The sequence below is a fragment of the Protopterus annectens genome, chromosome 8.part0, assembly GCF_019279795.1.
Source record: "Protopterus annectens isolate FY-2018-M chromosome 8.part0, PAN1.0, whole genome shotgun sequence".
Classification (NCBI taxonomy): Eukaryota; Metazoa; Chordata; order Ceratodontiformes; family Protopteridae; genus Protopterus; species Protopterus annectens.
Genome location: NC_056741.1, coordinates 1,636,463,711 through 1,636,490,304, shown reverse-complemented (window position 1 = coordinate 1,636,490,304; position 26,594 = coordinate 1,636,463,711). Strand labels below are relative to the sequence as shown.

The following is a 26,594-nucleotide window of genomic DNA, read 5'->3' as shown; positions in this document are numbered from 1 at the left end:
TTGAAGTATATTTATTTTTGATGTAAAGAGAGATACCTCTACCTTTAGTCCCTGGCTGTGAAGTAGCTGGTCTATATGTGTGGAAGACATTATAACCTTCCACTGTTGGTGTGCTCTCCATGGCTTTAAACCATGTCTCAGTGACCACACAGAAGTCAGCATTCTCTTGGGTGAAGAGAGCATCTAGAAATTGATCTGTCTTTTTGAAATCTTTTGCTATATGGAGAAAAAAGTGGAGATGTCCATGTACATCCAACAGACAAAGCAGATATTCACCTTTACAGTGAAATTGGGAAAGAAAACAGGCAAATTAGTGGTTTGGTTAATATTTGCTTCCCTTTAGGCAAGAAGGCTGTATTGGTCATAAGGTAACTCTATATTTGTGGAAGATGAAGTATGAGGATTTAGAAGAGAAGAGACAGTCTGGGCTCAGATACTCGTCACACAGATGTAAAGGTCACAAGAAAAGCAGTTTTCCAAGATAGAAACTTTAAGTCAAATCTAGCCAATGGCTCAAAAAGGACTATGAGTCAAACCTTGCAGCACAACTGTTAAATCCCATGGTGGTGTAAGGTCCTTCACTGGGGGACTAAGCAAAAAGGTACCTTTAAGGAGAGCCTTACAAAACTTTGATGAAGTTAAAGAGGAAGCATTTTCACCTGAATGAAAATTAGCTATCTCTGCCACTTGCCCTTTAATAGTAGAAAAAATAACCCCTTCTTGAAAAACAGATACTAAAAACTCCAGGACAGTCGGGACAGGGGCAGTGAAGGGTGCAGAGCCCAAACAGAGAATCTCTTCCATTTAATTTTGTAGACTTTCCTGGTAGAGGCCTTCTTGTCAGACCAGAAAGGAAAGTCTGGGCTGTCTAACCATCAGGGGAATTGGAGAAACCATGTGGTCGACTTGAGGCCTGTAATGTCCAGGTAATCCTTCCCTGTGGAATGAGAGAAAAGGTGTAGACTGGGGTCCAGTGTTGAGGGTGGATATCAAAGGTGAGACTAAAGGAAAGTGAACCACACAAGGTGGCCAAACGGGGGCCATGAGGACAACTGTGCTGTTCAGCTGAAGTGCCTTCTGTAAGAATTTGAGAATTACAGGTATTGGGGCATATGTGTAAAATAGACCAGAGGACCAAATGTGGAACAGAGCATCTCTTGGTCACCTCTCCAGAGGGGGGATCAGGTCAAAGAACCTGCTACATTTGTTGTTGTGGGAAGATGCAAACAGATCACAGCAGGTTGACCCCATCACTCATGAGGCAGAGGAATGGATCTGCTGAGTTTGTCTGCTATCAAAGTGATTTTCTCTGGGATGTGCATTGCTATAAAAAAGTGGATGGACAAGATCACTCTCTGTCACACTCTCATTCCCTCTTGACAAATGGAATAAAATTGGGTTCCCCTTGATTGTTGATGTACCAGACCACAGACATGTCCATTTGAATCACAGTCGTCTCAAGAGAAAGGGCATCCTGGAAGGCCTGCAATGCTAGGAGGAGCTCTTATCTCTAGGACATTGATGTAGGAACTGATCTCTTCTGGGGACCAAGTGCCTTGGACTGTCCTTCACAAGAAATGTCCCCCATCCCAATTGGCAGGCGTCCGTGGTTACAGTGGCTACTAGGGGTGGAAGGACAACAGGACAGCCTTGAGAAACTTTGTCCAACTGAATCCACCAAAGCAGGTGGTCTTTGCATACTTGTGAGAGTCTGACAGGTGAAGACAAGGGATGACAAAGAATTAACTACTGAACAGCTAAAGTCTGTTGACGAATGTGCATATAAAAGTGGGCCATACTGACTAAGGTTATGACTGCTGTCATCGACCCTAAAATCTGAAGAATCAGTCTTGCTGGAGGAGAAGGGTGTGAGATAATTGTTTCCACTTAACACCTGATGGTCTGTACACTGTTCAGTGGAAGGGTGGCTGGTGATTGATTGTCCAAATGAGCACCTATGAACTCCAGGCTCTGAATGGGTTGAAGATGTGACTTGCAAACGTTGACTAAGATGCCTAGGACTGACAAAACTGGAGCAAATAGTCCCTGGATTTCTCTAGGAGATGCCTGTTTGCGGTGGTGAGGAGCCGGTCATCTACATACTTTCGGAATCCCAGCAGTCTGAAGTAAGCTGCTACCACTGCGATTAATTTGGTAGCTTCAACAGTATCAATTCACCTAGATGTGATAGTATGCATCTATAAGATCGATGAAGCACATCCAATTGTCCTTTCACAGAAATGGCAGAATGGACTGAACCATAGCCATTCAGAATTTTGAGTTCTTTACAAATTGATTCAGTTTGCTGAGGTCCAGAATTGCTCTCAGGTCTCCTGTTTTCTTTGGCACTAAAAAGAATCTTCAGTAGGTTCTGAATCCTTTCTGGTCTGGTGAAACCTCCTGGATGACTTTTGTGGCTAGCAGTTTTTGAATTTCTAGAGCTGCTGCCTCTGTCTGACTGGCTGGAACATCATGGAGCCTTCTCCTTTTGTTTGGGGGAATTTGTGAAAATGTATGAAATAACCTCTGGATATGATTTTCAGTGCACAAGTATCTTTTGTGATTGATGCTCAGGCATCTAGATGCAGAGACAAGTGCCCCCCCCCCCCCCCATCTGCCTCCAGGCATAAGCAGTTGGGCAAACTTTCAGGAGCGGTGAAAAGGTTTATCTGAATCTCAGAAACCCTGATTTTGCAGGCCTCTACTGCCATGAGGATGGCATCTTCCAGTAAAACTCCCCTTCTGCATCTGGGAGAGATATCCCCTCATGAGTTTTGGGAAGGATTATGAGACTTGCAGGACCACATTTTCCTTCATCCTCACTGATTCTTGGAAAAGGATCTCTGAGGTGTAGAAAAATGGATGCCAAGGGCAGGCATGGTCTTTCCAAGCTGCTCACTCCAAGAAAGCATTTCCTTAACAGTGGGGCCAAACAAGAGCAAGCCATCAAAAGGAGCATTGATGAATATAACATGAAGGGCTCGTCAAAGTTGCACAACTGCATCCAGGCATGTCTCATTATGCCAACTGTGAGATACTATCAGCAGCATGGACAAATTAACCCCATGGAAGCATTAGAGATGGATAGAAGGGTGGCCAGCTGTGAAGAAAGCTTCCTGTGGTCCTCCACAAACATGGACTCAGAAAGGGATTTGGAAGGTTCTTTATTCAAATCCCATTGCAGCATGGTGAAATGTGCCAAATAATTTAGTGACCATAAGACAAAGATTGCTGAGGTATAAATGTGCTTCCCACATCTATCCTGGACTCTCTGTTATGGGGATGGACAGAGGAGCTCTGCTCTGCCAGCTCTTTCTTAGTAGCTGCCGCCACAACCATGGCATCAACAAGCACCCCCTTGCTCCAGTGGGGCCTGAGCTTAGGAGGGGCAAGGAACTTATCAGGAAAGTGGGGGATGGGTTCTACAGTATCTGGTTTCTTCCAAGCCCAGCAAGAGACTAGATCTATAAGCATATCAGCCAGGGGCAGGGGTCACCCAAGACGTAGACGGACTGCACCCAAATCTTCCAGGAACACTGACTCCTTCTAGGAAGGGGAATCTGAGGACCAACCACCTTCTGCCTGAGGATTTCTAAGATGTCTCTGAAGGAGACATCGTCTGGTGGAGACTTTGGGGACCCCTCCTCTTGATCAAAGTCAGTGTCCTTTTTAATTTCTCCAAGTCTTTTGGGTTTCTAATACCATGATGGGAATGGACCCCATTCCTAAGTCAAAGTATGATTAAAGTTCATGAAATTAGTATTGTTTCACTCTTTGATGTTAGCCAAAAGTGCTCTTCACAGCACCTGCAATGTGCCCTTCTGCAAATTCGTACGGTGTTACATGAATCAGTCTTTTGGCTTTTCCCGGTTAGGGGTCACCACAGCGGAACTCCGGTCCGCTAATTATTGGCAGTGGATTTTTATGGTGCCGAGTTGCCAGCCTGACACCCAACCTTCAAAGAAGGCACACCCATTCACGTACGCACCTACCTGCATGTCTTTAAACATCACTCGACCATGGGGAGGACATGCAGACTCCACACAGAAGGCGCTCCAGCCAAGAATCAAATGGGAGAACCTCTTGCTGTGAGGCGACAATGCTAACCGCTGCACCACCGCGGTGACATGGTGTTACATAAATTGGTAACATATCTAAATACGATTGTAAATTCTTTTTTATAAGACCAGTTGCTCCTACTACTATTGGAACCGTCTGGGTATCTTTCTTCCACATGGCTGTCTTTTCTGCCTGCAGATACAGGTATTTTATGACTTTGTGTCTCTCTGTATGCAAGACACTGTAGTCACTAAGTGTGGCGATTTCAATGATCAATGCTACTTTTGTCTTCTTTTCTTGGACCACTACATCTGGTTTTCTAGCATCTCTCTTTTGAACTGTTGGTACTGGGTGATCCCATGTGATATAAACTTCATCATTTTCTATGATTCTTTGTGGCTTATGTTTCCAGTGTTTTTCAGCCACTTCGATACCATAATGTTTGCACAATCTCCAGTGTAACAGTCTCACCACATTATTATGCCTTTCAGTATACAGTCCCTCTGCCATTAGTAAGTCGCAACCAGCAACAAAGTGGGTGACTGTTTCCAATTCGGTTTTACAAAACCTACATGTGTCTGTTTCTCCCACATGTTCAGTAGACTTTGCAAACCAGTGTGTACATAGCCCACTTTCTTGGGCTGCCAGTATTAACCTTTCATTTCTTGATGTGAATTCACCTCTCCTTAACCATTCCTACATTCATTCTTGATCAACAAGAGGCTCTTCCAGAAGTTTTCTATACTTACAGCTATATTTATGTTTTTTCCACATTTCTTGCCTTCTCATCTGGTTCTTTACCTTATATTCTTTCTTTTGTTTTTTTTTAGCACATTCAGTTGCTGCCTGGTTTTCATCTACTTCTGGTTTAATTTCCATTCCTGCTTGACATCAATATGCTTCTGCTAAATTAAGCAGAGATGTCATCTTAGATTTATTCTCCTCATGTTTCAAAACTTTCACTACATTTGGATCCTGTGAGTTCAGCAGATATGAGTGGAGCCCCACGATTGCAGATCTATACATGTAATCAATTTCAAGGAGGCCTATCCCTCCTTCGGAATGGGGAATATCTAATCTTGGTATACACTGATTTTTATAAATCATTTGGTGAGCATGAAGCATCCTTCTTGTTTTAATATCCAATCTATCCAACACTTTTTGGGGCCAGTCAATCACTCCAAAACTATAAGTTAGAACAGAAAGAGCAAAATGATTATGGCTTGGATCTTGTTCCTAAATGTCAGTGCTGTTTTCAGGATTAATTTAAGTCTTCTAAAGTACTCCTTACTGAGTTTTATTTGGATTTGTTCATGTTTTATTGCTGATCCTTCATCAATTCCCAAGTATTTATACACTCCCTCTTGCTCAAGTTCTTTTATATCACATTCTTGTCACAAACTGATGTTTTCCTGGTGCTGCAGTTTTCCTTTTTAAAGGTTGCTTTTGCACATTTATCAAGACCAAATGACATTCCAATATCATCTGAAAAAGTTTTGACAACCTGCAGCTGTGCTTTCAGTTCCTCATCTGATGAGCTATACAGATTTAAATCATCGACAAAGAGAAGATGAGAAGTCATTACAGTGTTGTTTTCTAGAAGCCAAATTGTAGCCATGGCCTAAGCTGTTAAGTAAACACTTAATGGATTAATAACACTTTAAACTCCGAAAAAAGTGAAAAAATAACACGGCCGGACTTGCAAAACACCGGTTTTTAATACTTGTTTTAAACGCTCAACAATAAAAATATGTTTTTCGTCCCGTTTAAATGCAGGACTTCTTCAGAAACTAAACAAGTTTAAAATTCAGACTGTTTTTTATACATCCTTTTAAAAAACGCGCCAATTTCCTGAAATTACTTTACTTTTAAAGGCATATACAGCCTAACAATAAGAGACTGAAACAAATCATTTTAAAAAAACAACTTTACAAATCCTTTTTTAGTCTAATATGTGCTGGAATGAATACCCTGCATATTCATTCCAGCACATATTAGACTAAAAAAGGATTTGTAAAGTTGTTTTTTTAAAATTATTTGTTTCAGTCTCTTATTGTTAGGCTGTATATGCCTTTAAAAGTAAAGTAATTTCAGGAAATAACGCGTTTAAAAGGATGTATAAAACCAGTCTTTGAATTTTAAACTTGTTTAGTTCTGAAGAATCCTACATTTAAACGGACAATTTATTGTTGAGCATTAAAAGTATTAAAACCGTGTTTTGCAATTTTTTCACTTAATGGATTAATGGCAAGACAGAATAGCAGGGGTGACAGAGAGTCACCATGGAATATCCCCTTTTGGATTTTTATCCCTAGGATAATAACCTGTCTTTTATCATGGCTTAATTGCAAAGTGGTCTGCCACTGTTTCATAGTTATTGTAATGTAGTCAATCAGTGTAGGGTGTATCTTATACAGTTTTAAGCACTCTTCTATCCATGAATGTGGGATACTATAAAATGCTTTTTTGTAGTCAATCCATGTCATACTTAGATTCTTCCCCTTCTTACAGTTCTCCACTATAACTTTGTTTAACAACAAATGATCCTTTGTTCCATATGACTTTCTTTTATTGCTCTTTTGTTTTACTGCCATAATTGAGTTTTCTTTAAATGACTATAAACTCCGTTGGCGTCAATTCCCATGAATAGTTTGTATGTCGTCAGAAGACAAGTTATTGGTCTATAATTTTTAGGGTAGCTTGCAGCTTCACTCTTAAGTAAGAGCATTCTTTTTCCTGTTGTTAACCAGTGCGGTGTCTATTCGGGGTGTGCATATAAATAGTTCTTATTCATGGCTAGATCCTCATGCAAAGAAGTTAATACTTTAAGCCAAAAGTAAGGTACTGCATCTGGCCCTGGGGTTTTCTATTTAGAGGCTTTTCTCAACTTTATTTCAATCTCTCTGGCTGTTATTTCATTCCCATTTCATATCCTGTACCTTTAAACTTTTTATACTTTCTTTTACTTCTTCTATCCATTTAGCATCTTTGTTATGTTCCACAGGATCTTCAGAGATACTTCTCTAAAATGTATCTACTTCCTCTTTTTTTCACGGTCTTACAATTCCTTTTACCTTATTTCCCAATTCTCTATAAAGTGTCTTCAGTGAGTGACTCCTTATTGGAGTCTATGTGCCTCCTCTTGCACATTCTCTTGCTGGGAATCTCCTCAGTGGGATGTCTGGAGAGGCATCCAAAGAAAGGGGGAAGTCCTCAAGGAGGACTGTCTGTCTGCTTGATAGGACCGGCTGTCCTTCTGTGATAGGTCTGCAAGAATCAGGACTTGGACCCAATGGCAGCTGGGCTGTAGGATCCAAAGATGTCAGATGAGAGAAGACCCTCTCCACCACCACAAAAGCAGAAAGACTGGGAGAAGCTGTATCTGGCTGCACTGGTATCGAAGCGCCAAATGCCACTATGTCCTGAATCTGCCCAGATCCCTGCCTTGAAGGTGGAGTCAGAATCGAGCTGCCCAATGCCAAAGCCCAAAGGGGCAGGGATGGCTCCAACAACGTTGGAGTTGAACAAAGCCCCCCGCACCTGGTGTAGATGCTTCAGCTTAGAAACTCATCCTGGTCCAAGGGAATCAGCACCAGACAAATCAGGGACGTAGCTTTAGTTGAAGACCTAGTCGTCTTTGGATCTGATGCCAACAATCACAGGGTTCTTGGATCAAAAGGCTCTGAAATTGCCAGATGGATTGGACAAGGAGAAATCACAGTGTTAGAAACAGAAGGGAGACTCACAGATCTAATGGGAGATGGAGACAGGATAACCCCTATCTGAATCTGAGCTCGGAGGAACTTCCTGATCACCCTATCCACTTCAGCTTCAGAAAGGCTTCTAGATGACCTGATGGAGAAAGTTGTAGACTGGGGGTCAAGACTGTCTCCTCAGGGTCTCTTGTTGGAAGGGAGAATGGAGTCAAGGAGACAGGCTGCAGACAGAACCCTGGGGACCTGGTCCTTGGAGACTTAGACTTGGCAAGTGTTGGATCCACGGGTGTCTAATTTGACTTTTTTTGTACTTTGGCAGTAGGCTCCAAGGTTTGGAGCAGCAGGTGGGAAATCACTTCCTGGTTTCTTTTGCCTCTGAAGAGGTCTTAAGTGTTTTAGCAGTGGTTTAAGCCTCTGAAACAGAAGAAGAAGAAGAAAATAAAAATGGTAAAAAACCCTTTAGGCCCATTTTGTTACATCAGTTGCTAAGTGCCCTAGAATTAAAGCCAGCACAAGTCAAACATTCAGCATTTAATTTGGCTGCACTCCCTGTAGAGATCTTGTACCTACAGGAAGTGCATTTCATAAACCCAATGGGTTTGTCAGCCATAGCAACAATAATGGAATGGGCTGACACACACACACACACACACACACATATATATATATATATATATATATATATATATATATATACATATATATATATATATATATATATATATATATATATATATATATATATATATATATATATATATATATATATATATGTATATGCACACACACACACACACACACACACACACACACACACACACATATATATATATATATATATATATATATCCCTTTTTTTTTTACAAAACTACCAACAGTGGTAGACGAAAGGAATTACCCTCTGAAGGGTAGGAAGAAACAGAGAGAAAGAAGAAGGGAAGTATCAACAAAGGTACAAAGAACTACCAAAGATAAATACAGGAGAGAAAATAAAGTGTAACCCTAGAGCAAAAGAAACAGAAAAAAGCGAGGTGAGGGAGGAAGAGCTGGTTAGAAAGGATAAAGCTGTAAGTGAATTACAAAAGAAATTGCTCTCACTGTAAAAGAAATTACACCCCAAAGCTTTGTGAAAACGATCCATGTCTGAAATGATAATGCGGCAAACAAGATCTGAGATACTGCAGAGTGACCGGGGCAGTATGGGTAAAGGAAGGAACTTGAGAGTCTAGTAAATGTGGCTGAGCTGGATCTGAGGTTGGATCCGAGACCCATCAGTTGGGGAAGAAATAAAAAGTACAACATCAGATCTACTATTACAAGATCCAGTGTACAAAACATGATCATGCTACCATCATTTTGATTTGATATTCTTTATAATGTGCAGTAAGGAGTCTCGTTTAAATGCATCATTTTACATACTTATTCTGGACATAAAAAGAAACATTGTTTTAAAATTAATGCATGGTTTTAATGTACAGATATAAAGTAAATGTCACTGCCTCAGAAACAGGTTATTATTAATGTTCAAAGACATGCATACAAACTGTCTCTTGCTAACAGTAATATTTCCATTCCTCACCTGCCACATGTTTCGTCCTATGCACACCTTCTTCATCTGTTGGGGTGGTAACAGGACTGATTGCTTCTTCATGGTGCTGAGCTCGGAGATGCGCTCCTGGTCGTTTCCTCCTTCTCACTGTTGATAACTTTAGAGATTTCTCTTTGGGTGACTGCCGTAAGATCTCGGCAAGGTAAGCATCTTCTGCTTTAACCAACTCAATTTCTGTACAATCAGAAAAGTAATGACTACTGAATGCATGTTGATATACACTTCTGATTTGTTTCAGTGCAGTGTATCATCACCTCTTACATGTGAGAATGGTACACATTAAAAAATTTAATATGCATATTTTATATGGTTGAAAATAACTAAAAGAAGACCCCCCACTAGGTTTCCATTACCTAAAACCAGGGGCATCCTCCTATAACCTGGATTCATTTCAGTGACAGAACAGCAGTTAAATGTTACCTCTTGTACCTTATTCACAGTGTATCAAGTATTTGCCACATCGCTTCTTCATTTGTGCAGACTTTTTTCAGACGGTATAAACAGCCACTCTTTTAACTATTCTACAGCTAAGCTATGAAACTGCAGTAAATTCCTTCTAATCTTAAACTAGTACTTTAATACAAGAGAGGGATATCAGAACCATATTATATTAACACTGTGAAGAAAGGTTAAATGACTCGGTCAGGGGTTATATGAAAGAATTGCCAGGCCCCTTACCTGTCTGTCTGTGTATCTGTCTGTCTAATTACTCTAGCTTTATTTTTTTTCCCCCTCAGACCTCATCATTACCGGCCCAGCCCTCAGTGCTAAATGTCCATGCTGGATCTACCAGCTACTCTCCTACCCTCACCCGTCCAGACTTACTTCACTTTGCTGGGGCCAGTCATGGATCCCATGGGTGTCCTAGGGCACAGCTTGTATGTGCTGTTGTCCAGAGGGATGATTTTGTTTGTGCCTTATGCATTTCCTTCCCTCACCATACACTTGTTGATTATGTCCGAGGGCAACTCCCCTCTTTGGGCCATTCCTACCCATAGGGAGAGTATCAGTGAGCACTCTCCCACCTAGGACAGGTATGTCTACCCCTTCCCTGCTGCTCTGTCAGTCACCCAAGCTGCTGGTCAAATCTAGGCGAGCTATGTACATTCCTCTTTGCCACCAGAGCAATCTCTATGCATCTTTGTCTATCATCTCTCTTTTATTAACTGTGTAAGTGGGCTGGTGTATGGACCCTTTTAACCCATGTTCTGGTTTAAAAGGGCAAGGATAAATAAAGTATATGTAGACAACTTAGTAAAACAAATCAGTCACAGTGTTACTGGGTAGAAACCAGTATTCCCAACAAAATGCTACCCAGACTGTGGCTGGAAGTCAGGATTGTTCCCCCAAATCCTAAAGCTGTGGGGCAAGGATCTTACCAATGGACCACCATGCTGCTCAGACTTTTATGCCTGATCCTATTACAAAACTCTGCTCCACATTTGTGCCTCTGCCACTGCTACAAATGTTCTCACCTTAACCTGCACCTTCAGCATACATTTCCACTTTGTACATAAGCCTTTCCACTCTTCTTTCCCTACTGCTTATTTCAATGAACCTCATCTTTGAAGATGCTAATTGAATGCCATACTAGAAAGAAATGGTGTTTCACAACACTATCCAAGAGATAATCTTATGACTGTTAATCTAATGCAGAAAAAGAAGCTTTTGCATTGTACATTTTTTAAATCTGAAGAGCTTTCAAATGACTTTTTTCGGGGAGCATTGCTGTAAAAGTGGTGAGAAAGTATAGCCTTGCACCTGCATCAATGAACCTTGAATATAATCACTGTTAACAGACTGTTAAATTGGGAGTTGGTATTAACTGTGTGAAAATGAGATGTTTGCTTGGACTATGGGAAGACAGAAGAAAGTGAGGGGGCAATGGGTATTAGAAGATAGCTGTTGCAAATGGATTAGTGGAAAAAGTGAGTTGTGACTGTGGCTTTGCTTGCAGGAAAGTAATGACATCTGGGAGGGACACAAAGACAAGCTAGCAGGGACAGGGGAAGACAGTAACACTCATGAGGCTAGAATGGAAAGGGAGTATGCTTTAATAACTACAAATGCTCTGAGAAGTGGAGACAGTTATGTTCAAGGTGCTAAGTGGGTGACAAACAGTATACAAGGGAGAAAGCTAAGAGTTCTAAAGCAAAAATAAGATAAAAATACTGGATAGTTGAAGATATGAAACAGGAAAATGAAAATATGGTAAAAAAGAACATCAGAATGCTGGCACTCACAAGTGACTGTTTTTAAAAAATTGCATGCTTTTTGCATCTTAAAATGGAAGTACGAAGGCATGAAAAGTCAATACAGGACTTACATGCTTTTCCAACAAACTTAGTACATGCTAGTATCAGTAGGAAAGACAATTTCTACTGTCAGAAAACAGATGGACAAGAAGATAATCTGAAGTCAGAATTACTTACTTTCTCACCTTCATCAGTGACCCATCACTAATATTTTCAAACTGCCCTGTTATTACATCCTGCAAAACACAAAACTAGATAGCAGCAGTCACATCCAAGTAACCTCCTGAGTCTGATCAAATTTAGTTAAGACCCAGGCATTGGCCCCTTTAGTGTTGCCATGTGTTACACTTCCTCCCTTCTCAGCCATGCTTCCTACCCCCAGGTGATTTGCTGTGAATACGTGCGTAAGTATCCCTGGTGGATGGGATACATGCTAAATATGCACGTCGCAAGATTCAAATGGGAACAGTCTGTTGTGCTGAATCAACACCTGTTTGTAGTAAAACACTACCCATTGATTTCAGCAAGATCATGGAACTGTTGTGACAAGGATGATCTTGGAGCAACAGCGCCCGCAGACAGGTCCAGGGGGTGCACTTTCACCCTCCTTGGAACTGGCTTGCGGGAGATTAATTTTCATTTAATTAAAAAGTTTTTTTTTGTTTTTTTTAGGGCATTCCTCTTTAAGAATGCCCTTTGCGTACAGTCGCACAGACAGAACAGGTCCTTGTGACCTGTTTTTTTCATCTCTGCCTGTACGACTGATGGTTTACGTCTTCATCTTTCGCACCTGCACGGTGTTAGAATTCCAAAAGATGTTTGGACTATGGGGGAATGTACAAGTGAGAGCTAGGTGTGTGTGTGTGTGTGTGTGTGTGTGTGTGTGTGTGTGTGTGTGTGTGTGTGTGTGTGTGTGTGTGTGTGTGTGTGTGTGTGGAAGCTTTACCATTTAAATGTCAATGAGCAGTAGAAAAACTATAGTAAGGGGATAAATGGTGTATGGCGAACTGCCAGACTACTTTACATGTTACAAAGTGCAAGAAGGCCAGGCTTACACAGAGAGTCATTTATTTTAATTTTTTTATATTTGTTTAGAGGGTAAGTGAACTGATCCAAAGGCCTTTTTAAGTCATGACCTGGGCCATACAGCAAAGACATGCAAACGTATATATTTGCATATAGATATGTTGATAGGATAACATCATATACTAACATTGTTTACATAAGTTTAATTAGCAATAGTAATACCAGTCACATTACACAGAGATAAAATTTGTCAATATATGGATATATATATCATTCATTCCAGATGATACCTCATGTGCTTTTAATGTACTTTCACAATGCTTATTATGTGAAAGTAGAATTTGTAATCTTATGTATGCCTAACAATGCCTATGCTATACATATTATCCCAGATATTTGAAACCTTGACATTTATCGGATTCTACTGAGTATTAGTTGAATCTGTTTGCCAGGGTAATCCTATGGGCTAGGCTTGTTAAAGGCTCCAGGACCATTAGCCTAGTACACACCTATGAACCTATCTAGGGCCAACAGTAATATTTTGTATTTTTATGGTTTGGTGTTCCAGCTGGCAGACAACATTGTTGATATAAGATTTCCCTTGTTGTAAGGTTAAATAGGAGTATAACTAGACAATTTCCATCCTGATTTCTTAATGCTTAAGTGGAGTGCTGTCTTCTTAGCTTGTTGCAACAGTTAACTTGTTTGCTGTGGTGATATCCATTATTCAGCATTTTAAAAACTAATATGTTCAATACAAATGGACCCTCACTGTCAGAGATGTCAGAGGTGCAGAGGAGTTCAGTATTTGGTGCAAGTGCTATGAATCTGAATATTTTTCTGTTTTTTGAAGGACTGAAGTAGTTGGAGTAAAACTGGGCACAATATTTACAATATTTATTTCAAGAACATGGTGATTGTTCTTTTAGTGTCTGTAGTTACCTGGTATGATAAGATAATTTTAATTGATTCAATACATTCTGGACTTCAGTATCTGTATGACAGAAGTTAATGTATCAGTCAATCCAGATACCTAGGATTTTTTGTAGATTCACTTTGGAAAGAAATACACATATAGTCTTTAACTGATTGAGTAGTACTATTTTGTGGCAATCTGGTTATATATAATAACAAAAATATGGATATGGAAGGGTTCAGCACTGGTTTATTTATATTTGATCAGTTCCCCAGAAGCTGAAAGTCTTTTTCAAGACTGGCTTTCAGTCTTTTAATTGTATTGCTTGACATCAGTAGCACTACATTATCTGCATATTGAGTTAAGTTTAGGTCAGGAAAGTCATAGGATAGATCATTGATAAATGTGTCTGTTTTGTGACATTAAGCAAATCACTTAATTGGATAGTGCTTTGGGGCAATTGGGAATTTCGGCTATGGTTCTTAATGATCTCCTGGACTGCATACCTAATGAATACCTATGAACTAGTATAATAATGAAAATAATAAGAGATCTAGGACTGGACTTTGTGGTATCCCACAAGAAAAAAAAAAGTTATGCTGGATGTACTATTTATAATAACTACAAAAGGAAATAATAAGCAATTCATGACAGCCTTCAGTAGTCAAAGTTTATTCCCTGGTGCTTCAACTACTGCCTTCCAGGGACGATAAAAAACATAGATTCGTATAGCTCTATAAACAGAGGAAGTTCACCCTGGATCTATTATTTCTTGTGGTCTCTTGAACGACTTGATTATACAAATAATTTGTGAACCACTTTGTGACACTTGAAGAGAAACCTTGATTTGTAAATCTGTGAATGAGTAAATTGTGAAGTGATCCCAAAAACCAATAACCAAGGTTCATGAGATGCACCATTTTCTTGTGTTTGCCAAGACATTATGTAGGAAAATGTAGGTTTCTGTTATTGTACTATAATTTGTTTGAAATGCATGTTGCCATGGGGGAGAATGCCATATGCATTTTAATAGTCTACTAGTTTTTTATAGATAACGTTATTGCAGTGTTTTAGCTATTGGGCATTGTGAGCACTGGTCACTGGTAAGGGGTTTAGATCCTAACTGATGATGCATGCACTGGATTTAAGATCTTCTGTTTTATTTCTTTAATGATAAATATTGTGGTCAGCTATATTATTGTAAAAATCTGCAATATATCTGATTCTTAATTGTAATTTGATCTTTTGTGCTTACATTTCTTAAATAACTGTTGTCTTTATTTCTCTTTTGGAACACTATCTCTTGAGTTAGTTCTATAAAGTCTTTGTTTATATTTTGGAGCACTGTTCCTGAGTGTGTGTGTGTGTGTGTGTGTGTGTGTGTGTGTGTGTGTGTGTGTGTGTGTGTGTGTGTGTGTGTGTGTGTGTGTGTGTGTGTCTGTGTGTGTGTGTGTGTGTCTGTGTGTCTGTGTGACAGAGTGAAATGCCGTAGCATTTTCAAGGAACTGTGAGCTTCAAGGGAAGCGAAGTTTACTGCTGCTCATGCCAAGTCTGCTTAAAATGTACAACTGTTTTTGTTCAGCAAATGGTATCACTATTGTCGTATAGAATTTTAAAGCAGTGTTTGTTGCACAGCAGGTAGCATACTTGCATCTTGATGCAGAGGGCTATAGGTTCTGCTCCCACAGCATGTAGATTTGTATTTTAAGGGGGTGGGGTGCTGCAGATCTGAGTATGTTCTCCTTTGGATGAGGCGCCTAGTAACTACGTATGAATCTGTTTTTCAGCTTGCCACCCATTCCATATTGCAATATAGTAGTTTACCATTTTTTTTAATGTAACATAGGCAATTTATTCTTCAAGGGCAGCAGGCTTTGAATTTGTAGATGAAACACTGAAATATAAAGTTGTTTTCTAACAACAACCCCTTTACTAGTTTCAGATCTCTTTAATGTGGAACCATTCAGATGACTTTTACTTCTTCAGAGATTGTGCATATTGACTGATATTGGTGGATTGTAATAGCAGAAGTTTGAGTGGCCTTTTATGGTTGAAATGTCCTGAATTGGGCAGTTTGTCATTATTGGTTCATATGTTTTGTTTCATTGCTTACTGGCAAAATGTTCAAAACTATAAATTTAAAACGCTCTATCAAGTGGTGCTGTATTATACAAGGTATATAATTCAATCATTATATATTATAATTAATTCACCTTCCTAATTGTATTAAAGAACCCTTGCATGATCCTAAAGATGTGTGCAAGGGGCCTATGATTTGAAAACAGCCCAAAGGTAAACTTAATCCGCCACTGGCCAGATGCATTTTCTCTAAATGTGGGTTTCAATGCTGTTTCAGTGAATGTGAGTTTCAAAGGTAGAGAAGTTTTAATGTCAAGTCTGTTTTCATTGGAAGACTATGGCTTTGTTTAGCAAATGTCTATCAGTGTTTGTGCTATAACATTTGAAATAAAATTTGTAAATGAAATCCAAATATCTGTCATCATTGTAAAAGTAAAGCATAAAACAGTATACACACTGAGAGTTCTGAACAGTGTTTATGGCAACTGGGGAGAAATAGCCAAGTAAGGGGACACTGAAATGGCTGCGTTGGGGGGGGGGGGTGGCGCTGGGTTTGCACCCCCCCTGCAAAAAATCCTGCGGGCTCCCCTGTCTTTGAGTTAGTATATTTAAGGATATCAATGTTGCAGTCTAATGTAAGGGGGTACAGGGATGTTAGCTCCATTGAAGAAATACTTTTTAAGCTATTATTGCTAAAGGCAAGAGAGTGCATTTCTGACTTAACATTTTCAAGGATTTACAGTGAAATTTTTTCTTTATTTAAAAGTTGAGAACTCACATTCTTTATCACTTGATAACTATGACTACATACATTTTTTATCTTAAGTATTTTTATTTACCTTTTGTTGAACCGGTTAGACCATAGCTCTCAACTGTCCAGATTTTCGCAGAATGTCCAGATTTTTGCTTCATGTTTTTTGTCTGTTCCTCATAAAATGTATGGATTTCTGGCAAATCAATGATGATTGAAATCAGTAAATAATGGCATGAATTTGAGTTTTGGACTGTTTCCTTCAGAAAATGTTTGCTAACACAAATCCTGTTGTTCCAGCAACTTTCTAAGTTTATAAGAGCAATATTTAAAATCTCTCCCTATTTTTGGAATTTTGCCCCCCCCCATTATTTTAGGCTTTGTCCATATTTCTTGCACTAAGAGTTTAAAAGGTATGGGTTAGTTCCTCTCGGCTTGTGGCCTCTCTTCAAGGTCAACCTGAGGTAGCATTTGTACTACTGGGTGAAATTAGGACAGGATGTCAAGGAACTTCCCACACCCTTTTCGACAAATGTCCTCCCATACTGTCCGTGCTGTGCTGTAGTGTCATAAATTTGAAAATTAATCTAATCACCCGTTATAGGGAGTAGAACCTACAACCTTCTGATCTTCCAGCACCTAAGACAAGTGTGCTGCTTGTTGAGCTCCTGACATTGACTGATTAAGGTATTATTGTGTATTTCAATAAATACCTTAAAAAAACAAGTAATCTCTGTGGTATCCCCGAAGTCTCAAAAAAAAAAAAAACCACTAAACAAGTGTAGTGGGTCGAAAAACAAAACATTGTAAGAAACTTCTCTGTGTGGAAGATTTTCAGTCCATATAACTCGTCTTCAGTAAAAAAAAAAAAAAAATATATATATATATATATATATATATATATATATATATATATATATATATAATTGTACAGAATTACTAAGTATTCGAAAGTAATCCAAGCAAGGCAGGCAGTCTGTTTCCAGTCGAAAATCCTTTATTAAGTACACAGACAAGCGATCCAAGTAAAACAAAAGTAGAGTAATAGTTTCCTCACAAGCTTTCTAAATATATATATATATACTTTTTATTAGGCAAGGGAGTGGTTTATTGTGCTGTAAAACAAAGTGTCATTTGTACACATGTTAAATTCACTTCCCTTTCCCCATCAGTGTGCTGTAAAACAAAGTGTTATTGGTACTATAAAACAAAGTGTTACTGATATGCTTAGAAAATTGCCACATTGTTTACATGACTAATTTTATTTTATTTTATTCTACCAGTTAGTTTTAAATACCATTTTAAATCAGTTGTAATTTAAGTGTGTATTTTGTTTCCATCAGCATACATTTTTTCTTATTATTTTTTTCTTTTTCTGGTTCTTTTTTTCCACTTTATTCAAAATGATGTGTAATAACAATACTAATTATACAATTATATATATTTTTATAGATAGTTTTTAGGGTTCTTGTACACAGACCTGAAGAAGTCTAGAAGGATGAAAGCGATCTTTGTTAATAGATTATGAAAATAGAATATGATTTTCACAGCTGATTTTTTTACATGCAAAGTGTATATGTATACAACTTGTTGTGTCTTTCGGCTTTTCCCGGTTAGGGGTTGCCACAGCGGAACTCCTGTCCACTAATAATTGGCAGTTGATTTTTACGTACCGAGTTGCCAGCTCTGATGCACAACCTTCAACGAAGGTAAGCCCATTCACGCATGTCTCCATGCAGAAGACGCTCTAGCTGAGAGTCGAACCGGACAGCGTCTTACTGTGAGGCGACAACGATACCGCAGTACCACCACCGCATTATATATTTATAAATATTTTTTGATTGCCAAATGGACTAACGTTGATATATTTCCAGCAATGTAGTATATTGTCTTAGATAAAATCACAGACTTAATAATCTGCTTAATAATCTGGTTAAATAAGAGGTACCGCATCATTCTAAATTGTATTTAAAGTACATAAGGGTTATATTATTATATCAGCTACTAAGTAGGGCAGGACCAGCTCGAGTGTCACACCGATGGGGAAAGGGATGTGAATTTAACATGTGTACCAATAACACTTTGTTTTACAGCACAATAAACTACTCCCTTGCCTGATAATATATATATATATATATATATATATATATATATATATATATATATATATATATTTAGAAAGCTTATGAGGAAACTATTACTCTATTTTTGTTTTACTTGGATTGCTTGTCTATGTACTTAATAAAAGATTTTCGACTGGAAACAGACTACCTGCCTTGCTTGGATTACTTTCTACTACTTTTGTCTGATCTGATTAATATACAGTGATTAACTAGAGATATAGGGACTGAAAATCTTCCACACAGAGAAGTTTCTTACACTGTTTTGTTTCAATAAATACCTTACATATGTCTTGCAAAGTTATCAATTAAACGCTACAAAACAGTTTGAAAGAAAGCAAACATTAACTGCATACAGTATATACATGTGTGTCAGTAGTACTTTAACAATGGGCCAGATTCAATAATACCTACAACCAAGTGTGCACTGTCTGTATTCAAGAACATCACTACCACATTTTTGTGCTTTCTAGTCACTCAGAAAGATTACAATAAGTGTACTTGTAGTCTGTATGCTTATGTTGTCTTTTCACTCAGAACAATGTACAATTAGTGCAGGTGTTAATGAATCCCAGGGTATATATTTACATCCAGTATTAATCCTTTACATGTCAAGTGGTAACTATAAAGTGTATTAAATATTAAGTTAATTGGAGTCATTTGTTGTTTTCAAATTCCTGTAAAGTGTGAGTTAATTTAGGCCAGAATTTATAATTAACTACTTCTACTTCTGATTTAAAAAAAAATAGATTTGGTTTCTTTATCATGAGCTTGTGTGAGTATCAAGTGAGATGACTGGTGGTGTGATTATTATATTTATTTATTTACTGACATTTGTTAACCGGGTTTGTCCAACTGGGCTTGTGGCCCATTTTCAGTGGAGACCCGAGGAGAAAAGCTCCAGTAGTACATTTTAAACAAGTATAATTTTAAACAATATTGACATAATAGCAGTTATAGCAAAAAGATTCACATATGTTGGGTTACATGCATAAAGTTAAAGTTGCATTAAAAAGAAGCTAAGTAACAATTTTACATTGATATAGTTCAATAGGTCAACAATAAAATGTTTTGTTTGTATAAAATTATGCAAATGCATAGTAGACACATTGGAGAGAGAGGTGTAATGAGGTACTAAGTATGGTCCTTTTGAGGGTACATAAAGGGAAGAAGACTAGGTAGGGTCATGGCAAAGGCAGGTTCTGGAATTGAGAAAATAAGCTTTTAGTTCATTTTTAAAGTGTGAGGTGTGGGAGATTGAACGTAAGTCAAGGGAAAGTTTGTTCCAAGCTTGGGCAAGGGAGTGTTTGTCGAGTAGTTTGCCTACTGACCTTTTTGGGTGGTAGATATCAAGTAATTGTTGGTTAGACGTACGGAGGGTCCGGGATGGGATGTAGATGGAGACTAAGGAAGATAGAGATGGACAGAAGGAGAGTTTATAAAGAATAGAGTGTAGCATATGAAATTGATAAGATTGCAGAAATTGGGGAAGTTCAAGCCATTGAAGAGAGTTTAAAGAAATGCAGTGGTGTGAGTTGTTTGGGGAGTTAGTAATGAATCTGGCTATTTTATGGTAAGTCTGTTGGAGTTTGTTTAGAGTGGAGGCCTGGATATTGGTAAGAACTGGGGCGGCGTATAAGAGGGAGGGGAGGAGGAGTGCCTGGCCCAGGGTAAGTCTAGATTCAGGGGTTAGGAATTTTTTGTTCCAATATAGCAGACCTAGTTTCTGGTTTGTTTTTTTTATACATTGGAGTATGTGTAGGTTGAACTTTAGTTCGTCATCGATAATGACTCCTAGGAGTTTTGTGTGGGTGGCAGGTTGGATAGTTGTATTGTTAGAAGATGCAATAAAATAGGAGGTTTTGTGATGACAAAGAGAACGGGGAAGGAAAAGTAGGAGTTTGGTCTTTTTGGGATTTAGGATCAATAGGTTGTGAGAGAGCCATTGTTCAGTGGATAGTAAGGCCTGCTGGGTCAGGGAGTGTAGTTCAGGAATGTTATTTGAGATGGATATAAGTGTGGAGTCGGTCGGCATACTGAATAAGGGAGGATTATTTGCATGAGGTGTAAAGATCATTGGTGAAGATGTTAAACAAAAGGGGTCCCAAGATGGAGCCTTGGGGAACACCAGTGGAGATGGGAAGGAAAGGTGAGGAGGATGAGAGCCATTTGACAGATTGTTCCCTGCCAGATAGGTAACTATTAAACCAGGCAAGTGCGGAGGGGGATAGGTGGAGATTTGCGAGTTTGGATAGTAGTAGAGGATGAGAGACAGTATCGAAGGCTTTGAAGAGATCTAGGAAGAGACAGGAAAGGGGTTTATTGTTGTCTAGGGCCTCTGCAATGATATGAGTGAAGGAGAGGAGGGCAGTGGTGGTGCTGTGGTGAGGACGAAATTCATGTTGGGTAGGGGTAAGTAAGTGGTGTGTGAGGAGGTGATTGAGAAGCTGTGAGTGAATACATTTTTCTAATATCTTGGAGAGGGGGGACAGAATGGCAATGGGTCGGTAGTTTGAGGGGTCAGTGGAGTTTCCACCTTTATGAAGAGGGATAGTGAAGAAAGATTTCCAAAGGGTGGGGACAGTTGATTCCAGAATAAATCAATTAATTAGTATAGATATAGGCAAGTTTGAGGAATGTAGGAGATAGATTGTCAGTGGAAGGAGTGCAAGGTTTTAGCTTGAGTAGTAGAGATTTGATGTAAGTAATGGGAACTGTCTCAAAAGAAAACAAAGTTGTGTTAGTGGGACTTGGAGGGGTGGGTGTCAAAGTAGAGTTTGGCTTAAGAGGTTACCAGATTTTGGATGGAAGAGATAAAGTGTTTGTTCAGGAGGGTAGCTGTTTCCTGAGAGGAAGAGTTATATGCAGATTCCCATGGACTACTACTTATCAATGTCCATCCATATTCTTAGTAAACATAGTGAAAGCTACTAACCTCGCTGTTCATTTCTTGCTTTGAGGTACTCTCTGGATATTCTATTTATTTTTACACCCTTATCAGATAATTCTGCATAAAAATAAAATAACTTATCTACATAAATGCCTGCTGTAGAGTCATGCCTTCTGATCAGATGGTAAAGCATTGCAACACAAAATATTGCGGCAGCAAAGGAGATAACTCAAACATTTGAATTACACAATAAATTCAAAAGTATCTTTACAGGTGGTCAAGCTCCCTGCCTCTATATAAACTCAGATCAGATCAGGTTTTGCTTCAACCTACATTTTTATTTATGGCTATCATTTTATGGCTGTCAGTTATGGGTAATTATATGTTACCAAACCTTGAGCAGAGTGTAGTATAGCGTATCTATCGATTACTGCAACTCTGGCAGCTTTTTTGAATGTTCCCTCTTTTCTGAAAAATGTAATAATTCGGTTTATTATGTTTCTTGCTTAGAAAGCACAGTTTTGGATAAGTTTCAGAAATGGCAAACCCATAATGGTTGAAAGTTTGCAGCCATGACTGAAATTCCCATTTTTCTTTGACAAGGTTCATGCAATTAGATGAAACAGTCAAATCTCTTGTAAACTATTATGTGTGGCTGTGAAATAGGGTTGAAGCTGTGTCATTAAGTGTCAAGGATTGGTCACACTATCTTCAGTGCACACCATTATTGACTGTACTGAATTATACGCCTTTTAAGAATGTTTCTGACACATTCTTTGCTGTACAGTTTGTATCCATGGTGAAAGTTCATTTTTGCTGAGCATATCACACAGTAAATATGAATTAAGTCATGCTAGGTGATAATAATGGTATTGTTAATTATTTTGTGTATCAAGACAGGTCACAAAAATATACTTGACATGAGTAGCTAGAAAACCTGCAGTTACTGCACAGCAAGAGAGTAGTAATAGCACCAGTACCAGCATGGACAGCATATAGCTGCATCAGGTTCCTTAAGATTATCTTGGCAAAAATACTAAACTGGCTTACCACTGCCTTCCCCCAGTGGACCATCCTTCATCTGAATTCTCTCCTATTTCCTGCCTGTCTTGGGTGGCCTTACACAATATATAATGCAAAAAATAAGCCAGCACTCACTGCGGACAGAAAAAAATATAAATTTAATCCATAAAAACCAAGAGTCAACAGACTGGTTTCATCCTGAAAGCCTTTATTAATGAATAAAGATGACCCTAATACATCAAATATATACATTAAACACACTATAATTAATTGGCAAACCAGCCAATAAGCACTCACAAATGACCATTAAGGCCAGGTGGAAATAATTCACCTAGTCTAATTATCCATGTTTTTTCTTTCTTATTGAGAATATTGTGCCAACCAGCTTTGAAACCTCTATGGCCCAAACTTTTATCAATAATAATGAATTTAAAGCTGGCAGAAGGATGAACCAGAGTATGTTTGAACAATGCACTCGTGGAAAGCTTGTGTCTAATGTTACTAAGATGTTCTGATATACAAAGCCTAAAAGGTCTGGAGAGCTGACCAATATAAAATGCTGAGCATGTACAGACAGCTAAATAAATCACCCAATTACTACTGCAGTTAGACAGGACATTGATAGAAAAAATATGTGGTGTATTTTTACTGGAAAATTCCTTTGTTTGATAAATATGCTTGCAAAAGGAGCAATGTCCGCAGGGAAAGCAGCCAACTGCCCTGGTACCATCCAATGTACTCTTTAGTAATCCACTTGTTGTCTATTTTGTTTATAATGGTTAAAATGGCTACCTAAAGTTTTGCCTCTGTGAAAGGTAAACAAACATTTCTGACCTAATAACTCATTAAGTTTATCATTGGCCAACAAAATATCCTAATGGCGATGCACTAAGTCAATAAAATATTGAGTATTCCTCCCATAGCTAGTTTGAAATCAGATTTTATGGTGCTGGCTGAATTTATTCCCTTTTTTATATTTAAGCAAATGTCAACTGCGAAGTTGTTGAACCTCAGTGCTTGTTTTAATCACCTGGCCTGGAGGATAACCCTAATAATCTTCCGTGTTAGAGCATAACTGATGAATCCTCATAAATTGTGACTTTGGGATGTTTCTGATGACATGTTTAGGATGACAGCTGGAGGCATGCAATAGTGTATTTGAATGGAAGGGTTTTCTATAAACGGAGCTGGCTAATGTACCATCTAGTTGTCTATATAATTTAACATCCAAAAAGGATGTAGAATCTGCATCATAATTAACCGTGAACCTGATGCCCCATTTTTTTTTCATTTGAATACTGAACAAATTCAAGCAAATATACCCGATCAGATTTCCAAACCATCCAGCAGTCATCCAAAAAACATCGCCAGATGTCAATCTCGTCCAGAAATATATTATGATTAGGATCATAAATGATCATCTGTTCGAGATACCCCATAAAAAGGTCAGCATATATGGGTGCAAAGGAAGCACCCATAGCTGTACCCTTTAATTGTAAATAACATTTGTTGTTAAAATAGAACACATTTTTCATGAAGACATGTTCAGCCAAAACCAAGAGAAAGGTATTAAAACCAGGACTATATAATGACATTTTATTCAACCAAAATTCCAAGGAGGATAATTCAGCCCAATGTGGAATGCTGGTGTGCAGAGAGGTCACATCCAAAGTACACATTAACCATCTCAGTTCCAGTTGTGTATTCGACACAATGTTAAGAAATTCAGTTGTATCCTGTACACATGCTCTGACCCCCTTTAAATAGAAGTTATGTTCTTACCATAACGTTCCATGTTAGTTGTCTTCTTCTCGCCTTCTTCTTGCTGGATGGGTTCGGAGCCGACCTCGGCTCCGACTCGGCCACTCTAAAAGCTCGAGAGTTGGTTCCACCGGCTCGAGGCTCCCCTTATATCCCACAATGCTAGGCGTGAGTTACCTCAGATCTCGTTTGTAAGCTAGGCCCAGCCTATAATAGTAGCAGAATAACTAGGAACAAAGTCCACCTCTATAAACAAGGGTGAAGAGAAGGGTGACCTACATCCTGATCTGGGAAATATGCACAGCAGAGCATATACCTAAAGTAAAGAGGTGGTAGAAAGAGAGGTCACAATCAAACTCCTCTAGGTCTGTCCAGGCCAGGGGGAAGGAGGGTGGGACGCAAGAAGAAGGCGAGAAGAAGACAACTAACATGGAACGTTATGGTAAGAACATAACTTCTATATGTTAAGTTGTCTATCTCGCCTTCATTCTTGCTGGATGGGACCGCTTCCCTAGCACCTTGTCCCGGGTGGCCTAACGGAACAGACTCTTGAGAACAGTGGAACCAAAGTTAGCTCTATGCCTAGAAGCTAAATCCAACTTATAATGAGAAATGAAAGTGTGAGGAGTAGCCCAAGTAGCCGCTGCACAAATGGTGTCAATAGGCAGTCTGTCTTGGAAGGCTATAGAAGTAGCCAAAGCTCTGGTGGAATGGGCTTTAGGTTTGTTAGGCAGCTTTTGGTGTCTAATTTCATAAACAAGGGAAATCAGAGATGTTAGCCATCTAGATAATGATACCTTTGAAACTGAAAGTCCCTTTCTGCCTTCTGCATAGGAGACAAACAGCTGGTCAGATTTTCTGAATTGTTTGGTTCTATCCAAATAGTACCTTAACTGACGATGAACATCTAGCCAATGCAATTTTTGTTCAGATCTATTGGAATATTCTGGAAAAAACACAGGGAGGTCAATGCTTTGATTTAGGTTAGACGCCGAGGCTATCTTAGGCAAAAAGGACGGGTTGGTTCAGAAGATACCCTGTCCTTATGGAACAACAGATAAGGAGGTCGACAGCTGAGTGCATGAAGTTCTGAAACTCTTCTAGCTGAAGTAATAGCTACCAGAAAGAGCGTCTTCCATGATAGCAATTTTAAAGAACAGGAGGCTGCAGGTTCGAAAGGGGGGAGAATCAAGGAACTAAGAACTAAATTTAGGTCCCAAGGAGGAGGAGGATTTCTTATAGGAGGTCTGAGTAGAAAAACTCCTTTCAAAAAGGCTTTGCAAAGCTTGTGGGACATTATGGCAGACTCTGAAATACCCACATGAAAGTTAGAAATAGCTGCCAGTTGAACTTTAAGAGTAGAAGGAGATGAACCTGCATGGAAGAGTTCAGCTAGAAAATCAAGGACCATTTGGATGGAAGCAGTGAAAGGATCTATGTCCCTTCCTTGAGCCCAATAGGCGAAACGTTTCCACTTACTCAAATAAATCTTTCTAGTGGAAGATTTATGGGAAGCTATCAAAATATCTCGAACAGAGTGAGATATTTGAGGAAGCCTGGCTAAGGTTGGAATTGGAGGAACCAAGCCGTGAGGTTCAGAGAGGGAAGGGAGCGATGAAACTGACCCGACTGATGGATCAAAAGATCTGGAACTAGGTCCAGATGCCAAGGTCGCTCCAACAGAAAATGATGCAGAAAGGGGAACCAAACCTGTCGAGGCCAGTAAGGAGCAATGAGGATCAACGAGACCTTCTGAGCGATAGCTTTCTGTATCACTTGAGAGATTAGTGGGAAGGGAGGAAATGCATACAGAAGTCCCCGGGGCCAAACTTGGACTAGAGCGTCTCTGCTGGGCTGGCCTGGTAAAGGGAATAGGGTGAAATAATCTCTGCACTTGCTGTTTTGGGGAGTAGCAAAAAGGTCGCAGCAAGGCTGACCCCACTTGAGAAAAATTTCTCTCACAACAGAGTCTTTCAGAGACCACTCGTGAGGCATGAGGATAGCTCTGCTCAACTTGTCCGCGATTTGATTGGACTTCCCAGGGATGTGCGTTGCTATCAGAAACCGCTGAGAAGAAATCGCCCATTGCCACAGTCTGAGTGCTTCTCGACACAGGGGGTAGGACCTGGTTCCGCCTCGTTTGTTGATATACCACACTACAGACATATTGTCCGTCTGGATTGCTATCGTTCCAAAAGGAAGAGAGTCTTGAAGGGCTTGCAACACTAAAAGCACTGCTCTCATCTCTAGAACATTTATGTGCAAGTGGCATTCTTCTGGTTGCCATGTGCCCTGGACAGTTCTGCCCTGATAATGCCCCCCCCACCCGATCAGGGAGGCGTCCGTTGTCAGTGTAGCAACCGGAGGGGGAGGAACAAAGGGTCTTCCC

At 39.3% G+C, this 26,594-nt stretch overlaps 1 protein-coding gene across 1 annotated transcript in view; it reads right to left on the bottom strand.

Annotated features, from left to right (window-relative positions):
- LOC122808522 (protein Aster-B-like) overlaps nt 1-26,594 on the bottom strand; it is a 1,382,984-nt gene that overhangs the window by 285,018 nt on the left and 1,071,372 nt on the right. The window contains exon 14 of the mRNA XM_044079476.1: nt 9,355-9,558. Coding sequence (XP_043935411.1) covers nt 9,355-9,558 — 204 coding nt within the window. The remainder of the gene's footprint in view (nt 1-9,354; nt 9,559-26,594) is intronic.